At 43.7% G+C, this 21819-nt stretch overlaps 1 protein-coding gene and 1 non-coding gene across 2 annotated transcripts; both read left to right on the forward strand.

The window, feature by feature from the left end:
• Positions 1-147: 147 nt before the first annotated feature.
• KPNA4 (karyopherin subunit alpha 4) lies at positions 148-20689 on the forward strand. The gene is made up of 17 exons (XM_077785749.1): positions 148-304; positions 7343-7387; positions 8074-8163; positions 8251-8280; positions 8363-8415; positions 9116-9211; positions 9313-9398; positions 11025-11111; positions 11941-12110; positions 12199-12243; positions 13085-13216; positions 13901-14029; positions 15419-15523; positions 16124-16195; positions 16799-16961; positions 17769-17863; positions 18813-20689. Exons 1-17 carry the CDS (start codon positions 236-238, stop codon positions 18909-18911), a joined length of 1566 nt encoding a protein of 521 aa, XP_077641875.1. The 5' UTR covers positions 148-235; the 3' UTR covers positions 18912-20689.
• On the forward strand, positions 14344-14617 carry LOC116183986 (small Cajal body-specific RNA 7). Its single transcript, XR_004148703.1, has one exon.
• Positions 20690-21819: the final 1130 nt, after the last annotated feature.

The following is a 21819-nucleotide window of genomic DNA, read 5'->3' on the forward strand; positions in this document are numbered from 1 at the left end:
GCGGCACCGGCGCGATCGGGCCGCCGGCACCGGCCCCGGCCCGGCCCGCTCCAACCGCCCGGCCCCGGGCCGCGCTCCCGCCCCGCGCCGGCCCCGCCGCCGGCCCCGCCACCCCGCCCCGCCACCCGGCCCTTCCCGGCTCGCTGAGGCCGACTGCGGGCCCGCCGGGCCCCCGGCGCGCTACGGGCCCGGGCGGAGGCGGAGGGGCCGCGCTCCTCCCTGGCCGCCCCCCGCCATGGCCGACAGCGAGAAGCTGGACAACCAGCGCCTCAAGAACTTCAAGAACAAAGGCCGCGACCTGGAGGTGAGCGCGGCGGGGCCCTGAGCCGCGGGGAGGCGGCAGCGGCGAGGGAGGGAGGGAGGGAGGGAGGGAGGAAGGAGCCGCCGAGGCCGCGCTGAGGGCCGGGCGCGGCCGGGCCCGCGGGCTCCCGGCGAGGGGCAGCGGCCGCGCCCGCCCGGGCCGGCTCCGGGCCCGCTCCGGCCCCGCTCCCGGCCCCGCTCCCGGCCCCGCTCCCGGCCGGCTCCGGGCCGGCTCCGAGCCCGCTCCGGGCCCGCTCCGAGCCCGCTCCGAGCCGGCTCCGGCCCCGCTCCCGGCCCCGCTCCCGGCCCCGCTCCCGGCCCCGCTCCCGGCCCCGCTCCCGGCCCCGCTCCGGCCCCGCTCCGAGCCGGCTCCGGCCCCGCTCCGGCCCCGCTCCGGCCCCGCTCCGAGCTGGCTCCGGCCCCGCTCCCGGCTCCGGCCCCGCTCCGGCCCCGCGGCTCCTCCCGGGCGGCTGCGCCCGCCGGGGCTCGGGGCCCGGCCCGGCCCTGCCCCAGCGGCCCCGCTCCGGGGTGGGCTCGGCGGAATCGCTGCTGGAACAATTCTTCTCCCAGCAGCTCCTAAAAGCCTGAGTCAGTATTAGGGCCCTACTCTGCTGCGTGTTTCCAGGATACCTAATTAAATAAATAACGCCGTAACTTTCATAGCAAGATTATTTTTTTAAAAAAACTCTTATTTTTTAAATTCTCTTTTTTTTTTTTTTTGTATTTCTCTTTTCTGCTCAAGCCGTTCTGCCTTGTAGCCCCTGAACGCTGAACTTTTTGGTGGTTCAATTATTCGAGCTCTGTAGGTGCTTCCTAAACACAGCAGGATAAGTAATTAACTTGGGGTTTCCTTAGGAAATAAGCAAATTTTAAAGCTAGGTATCAATCCTCGCCTTTAAACACTCGGCCAGGAGTGCTGGTTGGAGGTTAAAATTGTCTGTTCAGGGTTGTGGACAAGAATCTTGGCATTCCTCGTGGCTGTCTTTTGCTAGTTTCAAAGTGTCCCTTGTGTTTTCCATAATATTCTACTCTTATATATGAAGACATTACAATGTTTCAAAAGTGAAAACTCCTTTATATTCCCTGTATTGATTTAAACGTCAGTTTCCCAGGAGTCTGTAACACCTGGATTTTTAACCTGCCCACTTAGATTGATAGAACATTTTATTACTCAGTTATGCCCAAACTTTTGGCAAAAATATTGTGAGTGGGGATAATTAATTGCTCTGCTTGCTAACAGTGTTGTGAGGTTGGTTGGCAACCCCTCGCCTTAGATACTAATTTATTTTTATATCAATTTTGTTACCACTGAATAGGCAGCTACAGGAAGGCATCTTTAGGAATGCACACAGAATGTTCCATTACAGTGAAAAATGGGATTCATGAGTAGACACAGGCTGGAATTCAGGTGCCTTGGTGCAGAATTTCAACGGGAAAGGGCTGAAGTAGGGAAGGTTCAAGATGGACACGCAGGTAACACCACGTGGGAGTGTGTCAGAAGGCAGGCAAGCTCTTCAATCTTTTTTTTTTTTTTTTTTTTTTAATTTGCTGCAGCACTGAAACGCCTTTTTCCACAGCCCAAACCCACTGCTGGGTCGTGTTAAATTTTAGAGAGTGACATTTATCCAGCAAATCCTGGAGCACATGCCTGCTCCCTAAAATAACCACGGTGCAGGGCTATTTTTCATACAATAGCTCAGGCTTCTGGCTGTCCCTGCTGCTCATCAACTGCTTACACATCACACTGGGCATCAGGCTGAGGGAATTGCTGCTGCCCACTCCCACCCAACCTCCAAAATCCGGCTTGCAGGGCTGTTTGGGCAGAAATTTGTGTATTTATTTGGCAGAGGAAACCAACATTTGATCTTTATCTCCTTCACTCCTCCCCCTTTTTTATCTGCGCTGAAATTGGCCCTGGGTTGTTTTTACAAAACTATCGGGGTTTTTTTTAATTTTCCATTACAGTTTACCCCTAGAGAAATGAGAAATCGCCCGAATTTTGGTGAATGCCAACTGGAGAGGTTATGAAAGGTTGCCATGTTGTGAATTGCAAACTTCCTAAAAATGTTATCTCTTAATTCCATGTGCTCAGATCAGTCCATTGACAGTTACAGTTCCTGTCACACTGCCCTTGCCTTCCAGGTTTTACATATTCACTGGAAGTTCTTCTATTTCTGACCAAAACCAGGGAATTTCCTACATTTTATCCCTTAAAGTACCAAACATTTTTCACCTTTTTGGCTACTCCAGTTATTTGTTTTCTTTTCCCCAATATGCTCCTAAAAATACAAATTCTGGCCTGGAAAAAAGAGGAAAAAAAAAAAAAAAAAGCAAAGCCCAGCAGAAGCACCTGTTTTACATAAGGTGTTTGACAAAATTCCTTCAATGCTGAAGTCTTGGGTAAACATTTCCTGCACGGGCATGTTGTAAATAATTGCTGCCATGTGTTTGGGGATGACAGATTGGTGGTGACACTGGGAATTCAGGGATTCACTGGGACCAGAAATCCCCAAGAATTCCTTGTCCTCTCCCTGGTTTCTGCTCCTGCTCAAAGGAATACACGTAATAAAGTTTTTAATAGTGGGGGAGCAGTAATTTGGAGCTGAGGCAGCATCTCTGGGGGGAATTTAAGATTTCTGGTCAGTGCTTGCAACATTTTTTTAGGGTCCTCAAGATTTTAGAGCTGTGGGGGATAAATAAAATTGGTTCAGCACAAAGAGGAACCTTAAAAACTGCAGAAGTGTGGCCACAGTTTTAACCTCCAACCCCAGAGTCTGAATTGAAGAAGGGCTTATCTGGACTCATATTAAATTATGCAAATACTGATCCATTAAGGAGCAGGGTAAAGTGACTTTTTTCATCTTGTCTTCAGTGAGGAACAGGTTTTACTTGGGTTTTTTTTCCTTGGATGAGAAGGGTTGAGCTGGTTTTTACTGGTTGTTGTGGGGATAGCTGTGCTGACACCCAGCCAACCTTTGTTTTTAATGGTAATACCACAGATCTTGGAGTTAAATTCCAGATCTTTACTATACAAAGGCCAGATAAGTGCAAATTTATCACTGTGGCTGTGCTGGAGTTTTATGGACAAATTGAATTTAAGTAATGCCTTTTTACTCCTGCATTTAGGGGTCTTGATTTGGGAAGTTTTGCAGAGTTTTGGGATGTTTTATTTGCTTCATTTTCTTTCACCTGGTGATTCAACATTTCATTTTCTCTTGGTGATTGTTGCCTGCTGCAGCATTGCAATCTGACATTTAAGAGGGTTTTTTTTTTTTAATTAAATAAAAAATATTTTCTGCATTTTATTTCTCTGGAAATCCTGGATGAATCTGCTGAATCTTTTCTCCCCTGCCTCACCTGTGTTGCTGGGCAGGAGATTAAGGATTGCTTGAACAGTGCCAGCACAGGAGAGGTGTTAAATTGAGATTTCTGCTCCTCAACTGAGAGATGCATGAAGGGAAACGATGAGAATTCCGTGATGCAGAGCACTTCAAAACTAATTTTGGAGCAGCCATTGCATCAAGATGCTTGAAGATCAGTCATGTCAGGATTTTAAGAGTTGCCAGCATCATTCAGTGGACTTCCAAAATACCAATGTATTTGGGAGCACCAGGGAAGCTCCAGGGGAGTGCAGGAAAGGTGGTGGTGTGGGATATATTGAATATTGCAGGTACTTTGAAGCTTTTCAGCCCTTTCTGTATCCCACACAAAATAGTCTGCTTGGGATTAAATATGGAAGAACTGAAGGAGAGCAGGAATTTCACTCAGTGAGATAAAAATAGGTTCCTTTAAGCTGACTTGGAGTTCTGTGGTGAAGCTCATCCATCTTGTCACTTTCCAATGATACTGAGATATTTGTTTAAGGCATTTTCTCTGCCATGCACAGCTTCTCCAGGAAAAATGGGCCTGGTGGCACATGTAATGTCATATTGATTTTTATTTTTTATCAGACTGCCATTTTCATTCTGAAGTTGCTGAGATGTGACTTCTGGGGGTGTCTTGGGTTGGCTTTATGATCCCAAAGCGTTTTTATCAGTGATATTGAGAGCAGATTTCATTGCTCCACTTTGGAATTGAGATGGGATTTTTATAGGAGGGGGATAATGGATGGAGGAGGGCCTGAATCACTGGATATAGCTGAGGAAAAATAGTCTGGTTTCAGCTGTCTGTTCCCTGTGGGGTGTGTTTTGTTTTTATTTGGAATCCCAGACCACACTGGTGCTGGTAGCAACTTCCTGGGAAGGAAGGAAGGATGGCACAACCAACTCATTTTTTATTTACAATAACTGTTGACTTTGCAGTTCCCCAACAGAAACAATGAGCCTTTGGAGACCATTCCCTGGGAGAACGAGAGCAGCAGCCAGAGTTCTACAGTTCCTCCTGTGCTGTCAGACCTCCCTGCTGGAGGTGCAGAAATGGAGTGGAACGTTTTAGAACAGCAAAAAATCCCCACCCCACCCAGGAGTGAGCACAGGCTGAGTTCCTGATCCCTTCAGGGAAGGGATCCCCCTGCCAGGAGTGTTTAGGAAGGGCTGGTGCATCCCAGAATGTCCCAGGATCCTGCAGGCATCACTACCACGAGATTTTAATGATAAGCTGAGGGACTCAGTTATGACTAATGGTCAGAAATAACCCTTATGATAAATCTGAAGCTAAATATAATTGAAAAAAGGAGGATGGAGGGATGACCATCGTAGGCCGACAGAAATAGACCGGCTCCTTTGATTTTTGATGTACAAATGACAAACAGGATCCAGAGACTGGGAGAGCCACGTGAATTCCTGACAGAGTGGTGTGTGTTCTTCAAGTGGAGCCCTTCCCGGGCCTTCTGAGCTCTGCTGTAAAGCCCTTTCTGGTGAGAGTGGTTTCCTGTGGTGGTGTGAGCTGGAGCTGACTCACAGAGCTCAGATCTCCCCCGAGCAGAAGCAATAACTCCCCACGTGCCATGACCACCATCCCTCATCTCTGCCCTTGGAGCTGTTCTCCAAAAGCTGCACGAGTCCACCTTGGCTCTGTTTGGCATTTTACTTTCTCCAAACTGTTCCATCTCTGGCTGGGCTGGTGGCACTGGGAAAGGCCATGGCCGAGCTGGCTGCAGTTCTCATTTGTGCTGCTTTTCCTCCTCCTCAGAGGATGAGCAGTGCCAGGTTGACCTGTAACTATTCTGTCAACAGACTGTGTTTACACAGTGATTTTAGTGGAGCCAGGGTTTGGTAAATCGTTCTTCAGAGTATCTTCACTGCTGGATTGTCTTTCATGTGAAGGCTTTTGTGATTCCAAGGTGTGCAGGCAGGAATTCAGGAATTCCTGACAGCTTATGCCAGGAGGGAGAACATTCTTCTTGTCCTGGCAGAGGATCCTTTAAAGTCTGATCACCTGCAGATAGGATTTTTTAAGTAAAGGATTTTCTAAATGACCCATCTGAGGCTTTTTGGTTGTAATATTTGTTTTGGTCCCACTCAACTGTCTCTGTCAGCAGCGGCTTTGCTGTGAGCAGCAGTGTCTCCCCGGGGTCTGGGAAGAGCCACCCCTGTCCCAGAGCAGCTTTTGGGTGGGAATGCTGATTTTGTTGCCTGAGCTTTGGGAAGGTGTTAAAAGCCCTGTGAGATCATCGGGGGCGTGGTACAGTTCTGCAATCTGATTATCAGAGGCTTTCCTCACATTATTTTCATTTTGGATATGGCAGATCAGTGGAGTTTGGAGAAACTCCAGTGAACATTTGAGAGCAGGAGCCTGGAGCACCTAAGACAAGTGGAAAGCTGCAGCATCTTTGCAAAGCCTGGAAGTGCTGGGTGGGATCCAGCTGGGGATCAGCTTCTGGAGCTCAGGGAAACATCCCTGGAGTTATTCCTGCCTTGCCTCTGCTCTTCTGAGCTGCATCCACTGTCCTGGGGGCTGGGCATTGCTGGGGAATCCCAGGCTGGGGGTATTACCAGCAAAAAATATAATATAAAATCAGCATTCCCACCCAAAAACTGCTCTGGGACAGGGGTGGCTCTTCCCAGACCCCAGGGGAGGCACTGCTGCTCACAGCAAAGCTGCTGCTGCTGACACAGAGACAATTGAGTGGGACAAAACAAATTACAACAACAACAAAAAAAAATGCCTGAGCTCCTCTCCTCTGGCTCTCCCAGGTTGCTGAGCTGCTCCTGGCACTTTGCATTTCCCAGGGCAGGAAGCTGTCCCTGGGGGAGGTTGGATTTTCCCCTCAGCCCCTGCAAAGTTCTGCTCCCAAAGCAGCAGGGAACCATCCCTGCTTTGCCACTTCTTCCTGTCCTTAACCTTTTGCTTTGGGGAGCTGCAGTGCTCGACTGAAATCCGATCTGATGAGCTGCACCTTCTTTTTGAGAAGATAATGATGCTTTGGAAGTGAGGTTTGATGCTTATCTTCAGCTCTCCTCCAGCTTTCCCTGGGCTTGGCACAATAAGAATGGAATTGTTTGGAATTTTGCTGTTCTCGGTTCGCTGTGGAGTTCAAAGTGTTCAAATGAAATCACTCCAGACTGATTTATTTCTCTGTTTTCACTGCAGTAGCACACGCAGCAATAAACCCATTTATGTATATTTACAATTGATTTGTTTCCCTGAGTACTGTCAATGGCAGCTGTAGAGAAAATGACAAAAAAATACTGCAGTTAAATGACAAAGGTTTTCATTTATAAATAACAGTTCTGGAACTCATTTTTGCTTGTAGGGTCTCTTAATTTGAGCTTGTTTATAAAGTTACTTTATTGTTAGATTGCCATGGTCTTTATAATGCTTTTGGTGCTGTTTTTTACAACTCCTTTCCATTCTGCCCTTTGAAAAACATGGTTTATTCCTAATTCCATCTTTCCTCTACAAGAAGACTTAGAAGAACGTTTTACTATGAATAACAGAAATATTATAGTTATTTCCATTTCCTGTAAGATCTGTTTTTATAATGAAAATTAAACCCTGTGTGTAAAAGTTGTGTTTAAAGTGCATGAACTGAAATAGTTGTACAATAACTTTTTAAATTGATCTAAATTCAGATTATCTTTTTTATCTTTGTTCTTTCCAGACTATGAGAAGACAAAGAAATGAAGTTGTTGTGGAGTTGAGAAAGGTGAGATGACCCACAGTTTTTGTTCTTGTATTTTATATTATTATGCTTTTATTTTATATTATGATTATTACCAGGTGGGATTTGACTTTGTTGTTACTCTGATAAAATGTAAGAATTTTCATTAAAGACTCAAAAGTTCTGTAGTTATGGGAGTTCCACAACTTCTGTCCTGAAAACCAGGAGTTTATTTTTAACCTAATTAAGGGACTCACTCTTGCACTTCCAAAGGTTTTTAAAGATTCAGTTTTTCCTTTGAAAATCAGCTGTTCCTGCACCTCTGCAGGCAGAAAATTATTTCCTTAGAAGTAAGTGTGGAAGAGTAAAAAAAAGTGTGAAAGTAAAACTGGAATTATTGTTGGAAAAAAGGAATCAAAACTGGAATCACAACTGGAATTATTTTTCTTTTGAACTTTTGGGAATTGCTGTGTCCTGCTAGAAATGATAACAAATTACCTGGAATGTTGATGGATGTGTGCACATCAAACTTCCAGCCAAGTTGGATGCAGGATTTTTTAGGAGGAATTCCCAAAATGTGCTTCTCTGTGCAGTCCTTCCCAATTTTTTAGGAAGATTTCAATGTCAGTCATGGTATATTTATGATTGTTTGAAACAGAAGTTTCTCTTCCCATCTTAACACCCCTCCCTAAATCCAAGTTTTAAAAGTATTCCATCATTTTCTCTTTAAGAACAAAAGAGATGAGCATCTCCTAAAGAGAAGGAATGTTCCCCATGAGGATATCTGTGAGGATTCTGATATAGATGGGGACTTCAGAGTGGTAAGAATTTACTTGCAATAATTTCTTCTTTTTGCATCTTTAAAAGACATTTGGAATTTCTAACTGCTTCTTGTCTCTGTTTTCTAGCAAAACACTTCTTTGGAGGCAATAGTACAGGTAAAAATAATTAAATTGTTTGAATATTCTTCCTGGCATGATGACAGATGTGTGAAAAAAAATCTATTTTCTCTTATTTTAGAATGCTTCAAGTGACAACCAGGGTATTCAGTTAAGTGCTGTGCAGGCAGCAAGGTAAGAACACACTTTGCTCAAATATCCTGATTTTATTCTTATTTTATGCTCTTAATGTCAGAAAATGGGGTCTAGCTTAACTGAAATTGTATTAATGAAGTGATTTTTAAAAGGAAAATAGAACTGTAAAGAAATCAGAATGCACAGACCTTTTAAGTAGTGTGGATTTACTTTATATGTAAATACCTGGATTTGTCTTGGTGCAGATTTGGTGCTTCTGAGAGAATAAAATACACACTTGAAAGGGCTGTAAAATCTTTGGCTTCAAGTGCAGAAAAGCTGAGTGTCTCCTTTTGTAGGAGTTGGAGCTGAATAACTCTTTATCTCTTATTTTCCTGGCTGGTGATAAACTTCCAGAGAGCAGAAAGCATGGAATGAAATAGCCAATGGATGTGATGGCTTTGCTCTTCCAGTGGCTCAATAATTTCACTTTGGGGGATTATTTTCACTTGGAGAGGAAGAAACAAATCCTGTGGATCTGTGGGAGGAGGAGAGAACCCTTGGGAAGGAATTCCCAGCCCAGCAGGAGCAGTTTGGGGCTCCATTGGAGATTCCCAAACTCAACCAGGGGAAGCCTTTCCTGACCTGCTCCAGTGGCAGCAGTGCTCCCTTTTTGAGGGGAAAGTTGGATTAAACAGCTCCCTGGTTTTTCAGACCTTTCCAGGTCTGTAATTTGATTTTTTTATCCATTTCTCTGCAGGAAGCTGCTGTCCAGTGACCGCAATCCACCCATCGATGACCTAATAAAATCAGGAATATTACCAATCTTAGTGCACTGTCTTGAAAGAGATGACAAGTGAGTACTGCCAAAACTCAAAATCCTGCACCAGTTCTTGCCCTTTAGCTGATGTGGCCCAGATGTGAATAATAACAACTGTGCTTTTCCTTTCTCTGCAGTCCTTCCTTACAGTTTGAAGCTGCGTGGGCTCTGACAAACATTGCCTCTGGCACCTCGGAGCAAACCCAGGCTGTAGTTCAATCCAGTGAGTCCTGAGGGGGGATTGCTGCCATCCACACCTGGCATTTGCTGCTGCCAGGTGTTCACCTCACACACCTGGTTTGGGCTTCATTTCCTCAGGGTTTAAACCCATTTGGGTTTCCTGATGGTGAGCAGCAGCTGGGAAGTCAGAATATCTCAGAAGAGTTGATATCTGCTGGCTTCCACTTTTCAAACTTGAAAAAAACAAACAAAAAAACCACCAAAAGTCACCAAAAATCTTGAAATAAAGCCAAACAACCCCCCTGAAAAGCTCCCTGTTGAGAGGAGGGAAGAATATTTACAGACCAGAGGCTGCCTGACACTGAGCTCTTCCAAAACTAAGCTGAATTACAAAACCTGTCCTTCCTATTCTGAGGCATCTAAACGTGGGAAGGAATTGTTGGTGGAATCTGAGCTACCAGGCAAAGCAAACTTTGTTCTGGACTCCCAGCATGTCCTGAAGCAGAGCTTCTGTTGCTAAATCAAAACTGAGTGGGCAGAGGTTTTCATTGAGTGAACAAACCAGAGCTTCTTGAAGAATCAAAGATACAGTGAAATGAGTTTTTCCTAAGATTTAAGGAAAAAAAACCACACAAAAATTATGTTGGCTGCAAGATCAGTTGCTTCTACTTTTGGAAACTCAAGTGTTAAGAGCCTGTGAACTTTGATGTAATTTGATTTTCACTCTTACAGGATGTCGCTTTGGTAATACTTTCACCTTTTTCTCCATCCTCTTCTTTTCCCAGTTGCAACCTCAGTTTTCTTTGGGAAATCTAATTAATAGATAATCTGTCCCACCCCTGATCTAGCACACTTTAATTTATCAATGGATTAAGCACTTTTTCAGTGATTCCTTTAGGTCTGTATTGCACTCTGTTAGTTAATTTAATAGCTGTGACATATGAAATTATGATTAATTTCAATTTAAATTATGCTTTTTTGTCATTTTTCCATGAGAAATTATTAATTTGCTTGCTGGAGATGTTTTTTTGCATACAGACACTGTAAACACCTTTATTTAGCAGGAAATAAGAATCCTGCTGATTAATTGCTACTCTAGCAAACACATGGTTTACATTAAGAAAAAATCTAGCTAAAAATTTCAATTTTCTCTTGATATATATGGAATAAATGAGTTCCTTTCAGACTGGGCTAATGTGTAAGCAAGCACCTCAATGCTGGGGGAGAATAAAACAGGATCAATTATGTCAGTGTGGATTCCTTTCCTGCCCTCCTCCTGCATTCCCACTCCTCAATTCCCACTCCATTCCTGCTTATTCTCCAGTTGCTTCACTGGAGTGCCTGAGTTTGGTCTCTCTTGTTCCTTTGCACTTGGGGCTGCTGCATAACTTAGCAGAGAATTCTGAATTCAATAAATGAAACTAAATTTGGATCCTGACAAGCTTCAGTAAACTTGAGACTTGCAAACAAATTAAATGTCAGGAGTTTAATATTCTCCAGTGCAGGCTCTGTAAGAATATGCAGCAGAGGAAGAATCATTGCAGTGCTTTATTTTAGCATCATCTGGGAAATTAGTGAAGCTTTGACCAGGAGAGTTAATTCTGTGAATTATTTGCTCTTTTGAGATGCATTTTTAACCATTTTTCTGGGTTATTTTTGTACTTTTCAGATGCTGTGCCGCTTTTCCTGAGACTGCTGCATTCACCTCATCAAAATGTTTGTGAGCAAGCAGTGTGGGCTTTAGGAAATATCATAGGTGGGTGTTCTTCCTGCCACCACCACCCTCTGGGCATGTTTTATTATTATTATTATTATTTATTATTCTTGTTACTCCTGCCACCCCAACCCTCTGGGGATGTTTTATTATTGTTACTATTATTATTATTGTTGTTACTCCTGCCATCATCAACTTCTGGAGATGTTTTATTATTGTTGGGAGATTTTGTCAAGGAATCCTCAGGAATATGTTGGGATCTCGCTATTCTTGGTGGTCTGGTGTTGTCTGCCACCCCTTTCCCTTACCCACCACCATAAATCTGTAAATCATGGGTTGTTTGCTGGTAAAATCTGTAAATTTTAACAGAACAGAAGTCTAAACAATGGGATGGATGTTTGCTGGTCAAATCTCTAAATGATGGTTTGGGATGTTTCCTGTTAAAATCTGTCAAGGCTGGGATGTTTTGCTGTTAAAATCTGTAAAGGCTGGGATGTTTTTTGTTAAAATCTGTAAAGGCTGGGATGTTTTCTGTTAAAATCTGTAAAGGCTGGGATGTTTTTTGTTAAAATCTGTAAAGGCTGGGATGTTTTTTGTTAAAATCTGTCAAGGCTGGGATGTTTTCTGTTAAAATCTGTCAAGGCTGGGATGTTTTCTGGTAAAATCTGTCAAGGCTGGGATGGTTTCTGGTAAAATCTGTCAAGGCTGGGATGGTTTCTGTTAAAATCTGTCAAGGCTGGGATGGTTTCTGGTAAAATCTGTCAAGGCTGGGATGGTTTCTGGTAAAATCTGTCAAGGCTGGGATGTTTGCTGTTCAAATCTGTAAATGCTGGCATGTTTTCTGTTCAAACACCCCTCTTGTGTCCCACAGGTGATGGACCCCAGTGTAGAGATTATGTCATTAGTCTTGGAGTAGTGAAGCCCCTGCTGTCCTTCATCAGCCCCTCCATCCCCATCACCTTCCTCAGGAACGTCACCTGGGTCATGGTGAACCTGTGCCGCCACAAAGACCCCCCTCCACCGATGGAAACCATCCAGGAGGTGATGGGATGGCTCTGCAGGGGCTGGGTTCCAGCTGGGCCTGGGGCTGCTCCCAAAATAACCCTCAGGTGTTTCTTTCCCCCCTCAGATCCTGCCAGCGCTCTGCGTGTTAATTCACCACACGGATGTAAATGTGAGTGACCCCTCTAAACAGCTCCTCCCGTGCTTTCTTAGCTGAAATGTAAAATAAAATTTAAAATCTGTGATGTTCCCCTCGATTAGGGCAAACTTCTTCAGATATCTATTAACTGCTTATTTTAAAATGTTGGTGTTATTTTTAAATAGTGATTTTTTTTCCCCCTTGGTGTTTCTGTCTTAGCAAGTGTTTATTTGCTTGTATTTTCCCTGCACTTGCAACTGAAACTGCTTTCTATTTTTATTCCTGTGAGCATTCATTCACAGAGAAATACAGGAATTTTTTGCTTAGCACTTAAATTTGTAATGAAAATCGGTGTGAATGAATGAAAAATCAGTGTATGCTGCACATGTCAAATGTCAGGGTTAGATGTAACTTCGGAGGTGTTAAATATGAAATTTTATTTAAAAGTGAAGTAAATGAGCAAAACTTCATTGAAATTATGGCATGAGTCAGCTTTCTAAATAAATCAGAATTTAAGATTAATTCTTTGCTTCCAAAAGAAGTTGTAGCTAAGTTAATGGCAACAGTGCTCTGCAAAAACAAAACAAAACCAAAACAACACTGTATTAACTGTACTACATTTTCTTGTCTCTAAGGAGGTGAAATTAAATTATTAAAATTTTGGAAACTCCTGTATTGGTGAGCCAGTCAAGAGCTGTCAGCTGAAACAACATTGACTCCATATTTTTGCCAGCTGTCAGTTGAAATATTCACATTTCCTGCTGCTTGAAGTGGCTTTTGTGCATGTGCTGGGCACACGCAGGCAGGGCAGGGAGTTGTCAGTGTATCCATGAGCGTTCCCTGTCCTGGAGCTGTTTCTGTGCTCTGGCTGCAGATTTTGGTGGACACAGTCTGGGCTCTCTCCTACCTGACGGACGCCGGCAACGAGCAGATCCAGATGGTGATCGACTCCGGGATCGTGCTGCACCTGGTGCCTCTCCTCAGCCACCAGGAGGTCAAAGTGCAGGTCAGTTTGGACCCCAAAATGTGCTGCTGCTGCACAAAACGCTTTCCTTTTATAGCTCTGCTATGGTTTGATTTTGGTGTCATGTTCATTTTTCTGTCCACGCTTCTCCATCTCGTAGCATCACTGTCGCAGGTCTTCAACTCTTAAAACAACTAAAATCTTAACTCTTAAAACTGCACCTCCCACAACTAAACACTGTTCTCTTTCTCGCTTTACTTTCTCTTCTACCAACACAATTTCTCTTTCACTCTTAAAAAAAAATATAAAAATTCAATTTCTTTTTACTTTTCTACCTACAAAAACCAGCCTAATTCCAATCCCTTCATGCCCTAAACCTACTTCTAAACGACATCATTTGCACTCCCCCACCCAACCTATAATAACAAAAAAGAATTTAACTCTTCTACTAATCAAAACCAAAAAATAAATTCCCCTAAAAACTCTTTACTTTTAACCCTCTGTATTCTCAAAATATATCCAATAATCACTCCAAACATTAATATCTAAATCTAACCACTAATTAGTTTAACCCTAACTTCCTAAAAAAACTCGCTTCTTTGTCGAACCAAAACAAGCTGACACTGAAATTTAACAAATATTTTTTCCTGCAGCATTTGCATAAAGCCTTTGAGGTGCTGAGCTTTGTTGCAGGAGTTGTTTTGAAAGGAAATATTTTGTTTTCAGACTGCTGCCCTGAGGGCTGTGGGGAACATCGTCACTGGCACCGATGAGCAGACACAGGTGGTTCTCAACTGTGAAGCTCTCTCACATTTCCCAGCACTTCTGACACATCCCAAAGAAAAAATTAATAAGGTGAGCAGCACCAGGGATTTTACCTGGTTGAGAACTTTTAGATTTGACTGAGTTTGGGTTCCACGTGGTGTAGTGCCATAAAGATGTGAATAATCAACTCCTTCCTCCAGCTTGTGGCAAATTTCAGCAAATACTGATTTTTTTTCTGGAAATTAATATTCACAGGGAACTCTCTTAGGAGCTGCAGACTTGTGCTTGACAGGAATGTCAATGTTTGCAGGAAATCAAAGTTTTCTGTTATAAATCTGGCTGTTGACTCGAGTAGGAGTTCTCAATATGTGAAATGTCACCTTAATTAATTAACCTGACTCTCTGAGAAGTGATGAGACGGAGATAATTGGGTTTGGATGGAGTGTGTGTGTGAGGGGGGGAACTGAGGCAGAGCTGGGCAGGCTGTGTGTGGGGTGTGTGGGGGCTCTCGTGGGGGCACTGATGGCAGTGCTGAGCCAGGAGTGCATCTGAGGCGTGTTGGGCACCTCGGGGCCCCTCTGCAACACTGCCGGTGATTAAAGCCCCAAAAAGCCACCAGAGAGCCCCAGGCAGCCCAAAGGTCTCCAGGGTCACCAGTGATCCTCTGCTCTGATCTCAGAGAGTCACGGAGCTGCTGAAGCTGGTTCTGAGAGAATTCTCTGCTGAAATGCTCTCCTTCAGGGACACTGAGAAGGGAGTTGAACACTGGAGCGTTTATAGGAAAGGAGAAATCTGTCAGCAGTAGGATTTTAAAAGGTTTGATACTCTGAATATAATTAAATTGGTATTTAAAACTGTTACTTCTTGTTAAAGTTTGTATTCCCACTCTAAAAGGGAGGTGAGGGCTCTGCATTTAACTGGGGGAGGAGCTGCTGGGGAAGAGATCCGTTCTTGCTTTGCCTGGGAGGAGAGTCCTGGGCTCATGAACAGAATGAGCATAAAGAGCCATAAACTTCAGAGTATTGCTAAAAATCAAGTGTTTAATTCAGTGATTAAAAGTGTTTAATTCAGTGCTTAGTGCTGCATTTTCCTGAAGCTAAGAAGAGACCTCGGGGAGGAGGTGCAGAGCTGTCTCCTGCACTGTCGTGTCTCAAGACAGGATTCTGTCAGGCCATCAGCTGGAACCTGCTAATTGGCAGTGCTGGCAGCAATCAGAAGTGCTCATTTGGCATTTTCTGTCTCCAAACAATTTCTCCTTTTAATTTGAAGTATTTGGTTGAAGCTGGTGACAGTGAAAGACTGAGGAGTCTTGTGGAGTCTCCCGAGGTGAGATTGTCCCTTCGGTTTGTCTCTGCCAGAATTCAGCTCTGCACAATCCAGCTGAAGGAGTGCTTGGTTGTGTTTAAGGTTGGCCAGTTGCAGTGGACATAAATGATGTAGAATCCTTCTGTGAGTTATTCCTGGTGCTTTATTTTGCAGGAAGCAGTGTGGTTCCTATCTAACATCACTGCAGGAAACCAGCAGCAAGTTCAGGCAGTGATAGATGCAAACCTTGTTCCAATGATAATCCATCTTCTAGATAAGGTCAGATCCCAAGGATTGGTGGTGGGCTTCAAATCCTGCATTCCTTTCCAGCTCTTGGTGCCTCTTAAAAAGTGACTTCCCAAACCATTCCGTGCTGCCAAGGATCTGCCGTGGCAGGAGTCGGGAACAGCTAAAAGCATGTGGGAATTATTTGTGGGAAAAGACAAATAACCCAGAGCTGGTCACAAATACCTTCTCTTAATTGCCAATTTACTGATGTGTGAGGAGAGATTGGAGACTTTTCCATGTGATCCCAGGCCTGAGCTGCTGCAGCAGCCCCAGCTGCAGCGTGTGCAGCTTTATCCCAGCCCCAGGGCTCAGCTGGCCCTGCAGGATGTGAGAGCTGCCGAGTGCAGTGCTGCAGCTCCTGCTGGCTGTGGTGTCAGCAGCATTCCCTTCCCTGCCAGACCAGCCCTGCTTGGAGGGAGGGGATGAACACAGAGGGACTCTAACGGGAGGGATTTATTTGTTACTCTCACACAAAACTGCTACAGTGACACCTTTGCAGAGGGGACTGTAAGTAACTAATGCAGCTTTTGTGGGAATCCTGCCTGACACAAACCCTGGGATGACTCTTCCTGTCTCTGGTTGTGCTTCCAGGGGGATTTTGGGACTCAGAAAGAAGCTGCTTGGGCAATAAGCAACTTAACAATCAGTGGGAGAAAAGACCAGGTGAGTCCAGCTCTGGGCAAAGCTCCATTTCCTCTCTGGGGAGGTGCTGGGGTTGGTTATGGGTGTCTGCTCCTCTCTGTTCAGTAACTGTCCCTTCTCCTCGTGGGATTTGAGTGACCTCCCCTTGTTTTGGGGTGACCTGAGGTCAGGAGCATCCCTGGGGTTTGTTGGGAGCTCTGTTGGGATGAGTGACTTCAGTCAGGCTCTGATGGGATTCTCCACCATTCTACATTTCTTTTTACCTTCCTTCCCACACCATGAGCATGTGAAAATTAAAAGGACAGTAAGCAATGGGTACACAAGTCCCTTGTAAGCCCAGAGTAAGAGATTTGTTGGGTTGGGGTGGTGCTGTCACTCTTCAGAGGCGAGGTTAAAACTCCTTACGTACTCTGAAAAATTCACAGTATTTGCTCCTTGGATGTCACATATCTCAAACCTATTTGTAGTTTAGTAGCCAGATGTTTCTTTTGAAGGTGCCAAAAGGGGTTGCTGGGGTGGCCACTGCAGAGTCTCTGGGCTGGGGGTGACTGAGGTTTGGGCTTGCTGGGGTGTGTTTGTGCTGCTGCCACGTTCCTGCTGTAACTCCTGCTGTTCCCCCCTCAGGTGGCTTACTTAATTCAACAAAATGTAATTCCTCCCTTCTGCAACCTGCTGACAGTAAAAGATGCACAAGTTGTGCAAGTGGTTCTGGATGGACTAAGTAATATATTAAAAATGGCTGAAGAGGAAGCAGAAACCATAGCCAATCTTATAGAAGAGTGTGGAGGTAGGAGGAGCAAGATTTTAAATAACTTTTCCAGGGATTGCTTCTTTGGCATCCTGCTCGGGATGGGTTTGTTGTTGGCACAGATATTTTAAGCAAACCTGTTTTAAAGCACCATTTTCATTCCTATCAGGTGAATAGCCCACAGCTTTTCCTAAGTTTATGATCAAATAAAATGTGGAGGAGCAGTAAATGGCAGTAAATTTCATGAGCTGCTAATTTTGTAGCAGTCTGCATATTAGACAAATTACTCTAATTAACAGAAAGTAAATTAATCAAAGTGGAGGTGATGTGCTTACCTTAATCATGCACAAGTCGAGTCCAGGTGAACTTGGAAAAAATAATTCTACATACAGTGGTTGTGAAAATGAAATAACATGAATTCCCTCATGGTTTTGAGACTTTCTCCATGTTGGTTGTGGTTTAAGTTGACTGAACTTTTCAGGGACGAAAGAACATTGATATTAAACTTGGGCACAGGTAAAAAACTGTGGGATTTGTTAACATGGAGTAGAAAAATCTTTAAAATGCCAAATCTTGAGGGAGGGCAGAAAGGCTAAGTGATGGCTGGGAGGGGGAAGGAGGTGTTTGTGCCAAAACTCTGCTTGTCAGAGCTTCAGAAGGATTTCTATGTGCTCAGCTTCTGTGTTCATCTGTATAAAATATATATAAATATTCCAGGTGGGTTTAACAGCATTTTATTCATAACCAGATCATTCATAACTATTCCCAGATGTATTTTTAATTTCTTTGTTGGAAGTTGTTTGGCCTGAATTTGGTGTTCTGAGATCTCTTCTGTGTTGGTTGCAGGCCTGGAGAAAATTGAACAGCTACAAAACCATGAAAATGAAGACATCTACAAACTGGCTTATGAGATCATTGACCAGTTCTTCTCCTCAGATGATGTGAGTGTGCAGTTCCCTGCTCACTGTTTTCATTTACAAATAATTGTTGTCATTACAAATCTGCTGCAGGAGAAAGAATTGTGGCACTTGAGGAATGAGCCCTGGTGTGAACCTCCTGCCATTGCTGCTGCTGAAGCATCTAAAGAAGATCTGGGGCCTAATTTAAGCCTCATCTCCAGGGATTAAAATCCCAGGCTGTGAATAGTTCCCTGAACTCTCAGCTTGACATTTCCCATTTGATAAGCTCCAGGCTGAGGCTGCTGCTGGAGAAACAGAGTAGTTGGAGAGTTTGAATCATTCCAGGGTGGGATGTGCTGATCAGGAACGTCGTTCTGGTTCAGCCAAGGCACAGAAATCAAAGGGAGGCTGATTTGTGTGCACTTCCAGTCAGGAAGTTGAGGCAGGGAGGGGAAGGGCAGCCCTGGCAGCTGCAGAAATGGTTTGGTTCAGCTGCTTTCATGGCCTCTTTTCACTTGGAAGGTTCTTTTGTGCTGGAGTTTCACTTTGATGTGAGCAGTAAGATCCGAGTCTTGTTTAGCAACTCAACTTTGGCATTTACAGCCGGACTTGGAATTTAATCCAGTGTCAGATTGGGAACCACAAATTGGGCTTAGTCCTGCCTTGGTTTAGCACTGCTGGTCTCCTAAGAGCTGAGAGAGTTTCTGAGACTGACAGAAAGTTTCTGAGTTTCTGAGATGGACAGAAGGTTTTCCAGGAGAGAAAGTTCTGTCAACAAAAGCGTTTGGGGTGCCACGTAGCACTTCTTGACAAATACAAGCTAAAACATTTGGGTTTAAATCACTTCTTTTTGGTGCTCTCACTAAATTGGGGCAGGGATGGCAGGACTGGATGCAAGGAGGTGAAGAGAGAGCTGCTTTTGGGATTGCCCAGCTCCTGGGAAGGGAGGATTTGCTGCGTCCCTGCTCACGATGTTCCCGTTGCATTCCAGATTGATGAAGATCCAAGCCTTGTTCCGGAAGCGATCCAAGGCGGAACGTTTGGTTTCAATTCATCTGCCAACGTACCAGCAGAAGGGTTCCAGTTTTAGAGTGGTATTTTGGAAGTTTAGGTACAATGCAGCACTGAATAAAAAAAAAAAAAAAAGGTTTGATCCATCAATCTTGGCTCATGGGATCCGCTGCTGCATTAAATCGGGCAAGTCAAACGTGACGATTTCATTTGGAATCCCAGAAAAGCCCAAATGAAGTCGGGATGGCGAGTGGGTGCGAGTGAGAATGAGTGGCAAAATGCAACGACAAACTTCACACCGAATGCTTCTTTAGATTGTTCCAAGCAAAAAGGGCTACAGGTCACAGATTTCGGTGCCTGAGGAGGAGCCTCCGCAGCGGGGGGAGCAGCACTCTCATCATCAGCGTGGAGAGCAGCAGGGCGCCTGGGCCAGCCCGCCCCGCGGGACCGGCCCGCCCTGCAGCGCCTGCCCCGTGCCAGCCCTGCCCTGCCGTGCCAGGCCGTGCCAGGCCGTGCCAGGCGTGCGAGAGGAGAGTGCCTGTGAGTGTCTGTGAGCGTGCGAGCTTGAGTCGCCTCGGGCCGAGAGCCCAACACCACCCAATGAGTTCACAAGTGTCGACCTACACTGGACACACCGAGACCGGTTTAGCAGCAGACTCTGGTTTACTCCTGCAGCCTGTGTTTTCCTCTTTTTTTGTTTTATTTTTGTTTTATTTTCCCTTTTTTCCTTTCAGTTCTTTTTAATTTCTTTTCCTGTTACGGCTTCTTAGTTGTTTTGTAAAGTCAGAATTTCAGGAAGGCTTCCCTGTGCATTTGCACCAGATGAATGTTTGATGTTATGAAAAGCTTTTCCATATCATCAAAACTAATTTGTAGATTTTTTTGCATGGAAAAACAAACAAACAAAAAAATCCTCCATTTCCCTTCAAACTAGACTGTGTTGCAGTACACAAGTTGCCATAATAGTAGAAAGCAGTATAAAATGTGGTAATAAAACCTCATCCTTTTCATTTTCAAAGATAACATGAAGACCTTTGCATGTGATAATCTCCAGCATAGTTCATTTTTAGATTTCGTTGAGTCCTGTAACCAAAATGTTTCTGTTGTGGTAGGATACCGTGCTGTGTTTCAATGTTACTTGTTTTCAAACTTTGTTTTCTATGAAAATGATATGGAAACGTCTAAAAATGAAATTTGGTGCATATGTACTGCTGAATAAAGAGCGAAAAAAAGAGGTGTGAATAGATGTACAAATCAAGTCATGGTTTGAACACCTTTAATATGCCTAATCCAATTGTTTTAGACTCTTTTTATCTTAGATGTAGGCAGCCATGAACAATCTATTTTGAGCCACTTTAGAGAGGAAAAAAAAAAAAGAAAAAAAAACTTTGTATTTTTAAAACTTGCACAAAAAGGATGCAAGTGTTTTTATAATTGGAGGAATGCCTCAGTTTTGAGGTGGTGCACACTAAATTCAAGGTGATGTTACAAATTTGTACCAAGTGAACTCTTGATAAGGTGGCTCATTGTAGGAAATGCTGTGCCTTCCCCTTTGAGCACAAGTGTTGCATGAACAACAGTTTGCTATAATCAAACATCCCGGGTTAGCCACCATTAGCATCTCTATCTACCTTGTGTTTTCAAATCAGCTGGTAATTCTGAAACACTGTAGAATGGATAAAGATTATTTTGTGATCATAACTCTTTGTTGGACTAGAGTATTTTTGCAGCATTCCTTGTCATCAGAAACATGGTTAAAAGTTTAAAACTAGAAGCAGCGGAAAACTAGCTTGTGAATTTATCCAAGTAGAGTGCAGGCTAGGCTGTCTTGGGGAAAATAAACATTAAAACTTGCAACTCTGCTCTGCCTCTTTCTTTATGGAATATTCACTTTTTTTTCAGCGTGGAACACAGAGATTATTTGAAGAAAATGACTTTTAAAGGCTTTGGGTTGAGCTTTTTTTACCTGTTAAATGTTCGTGTGGTGCAGGCTGGAAGCATGGAGGCATTTTGCTGTAAGTGTTAAAAAAAATAACAATTTTACTTCACTTTTACTTAAGCACCTCTTTATATTCACTAAATAAATCAGGGCTGATTTCGTGGGAAAGCGTAGGGAATCCATGGAGGAGGGAAGTGAAATCTTTTTTTCTGGAAGTTGCAAGGAATATTCTCAGCAGTAAATTACAATTTTCACCCTGGAACACCTTTGTGAGGGATATTCCATAGAAAAAATCAATGTTTTGTAAACATTTCTGGTTGGGGTAAGGGAAGAACAGGTCTTTGTGGCAAACTTCTGTTTTCCCAAGAACAGAATACCCCCAAAATTCCGTATTTAATACCAAAAAATGCATTTTTGGGCACTTCTTGGCTGGAATAAAACTCTGAAAACTTCCCCTGAGCTGTTCCAGCTTTTTCCCTTATGGATTTGGGGGGGTTGGGTGAGTTTTTTAACAGGGAAATTCTTTTCCTGCCTTACAGCAGATCTGTGGCTATTTCACCAAAATAAAGGAATCTGAAATATTCCGAATATCCACAGGGTGGCACCAGCCGCTTTTTTTGATTTTTTTTTTCCCAAAATTTGCATTTTGAGCTGATGCAGAGGGAGATTTGTTGGGGAATCCTGGGATATAAATGAGAATTAACTTGGGAATGCTGAGCACCGAATTTGGATGTTGTATCCTTATTTATAATATGTGTTTTAAAATACATATTATAAATGTATTTTGGAGTAGAAATATTATCCTGTAATATATTATGCATTAGTAAATATTATCCTTTATTTTAGAGTAGAAAATTATCTTTTCATCTGAGTTTAGGATAACGAATTTTAAAAAGATTTAAAATATTAGAAGGGCAAAAATGCATCCACAAATCAGCTGTGCCAGGTGGGAATTTTTATTTTAAGGAAAAAAAAAAATAAAACAAGTGCCCTGGAATTTTAGGACCTGGGAAGAAGCTGAAAGGGGTTTCTTGAGAAGTTTTGATCC

Source organism: Lonchura striata, chromosome 10 (genome assembly GCF_046129695.1).
Source record: "Lonchura striata isolate bLonStr1 chromosome 10, bLonStr1.mat, whole genome shotgun sequence".
Taxonomy (NCBI): Eukaryota; Metazoa; Chordata; class Aves; order Passeriformes; family Estrildidae; genus Lonchura; species Lonchura striata.

Bases quoted from the DNA above. Each gene is read 5' to 3' on its own strand.
- KPNA4 (XM_077785749.1), top strand. From the start codon at position 236: ATGGCCGACAGCGAGAAGCTGGACAACCAGCGCCTCAAGAACTTCAAG. The intron at 8,281-8,362 runs GTAAAAATAATT...CTCTTATTTTAG, and splicing joins CTTTGGAGGCAATAGTACAG to AATGCTTCAAGTGACAACCA. The intron at 12,244-13,084 runs GTGAGTGACCCC...CTCTGGCTGCAG, and splicing joins TTCACCACACGGATGTAAAT to ATTTTGGTGGACACAGTCTG.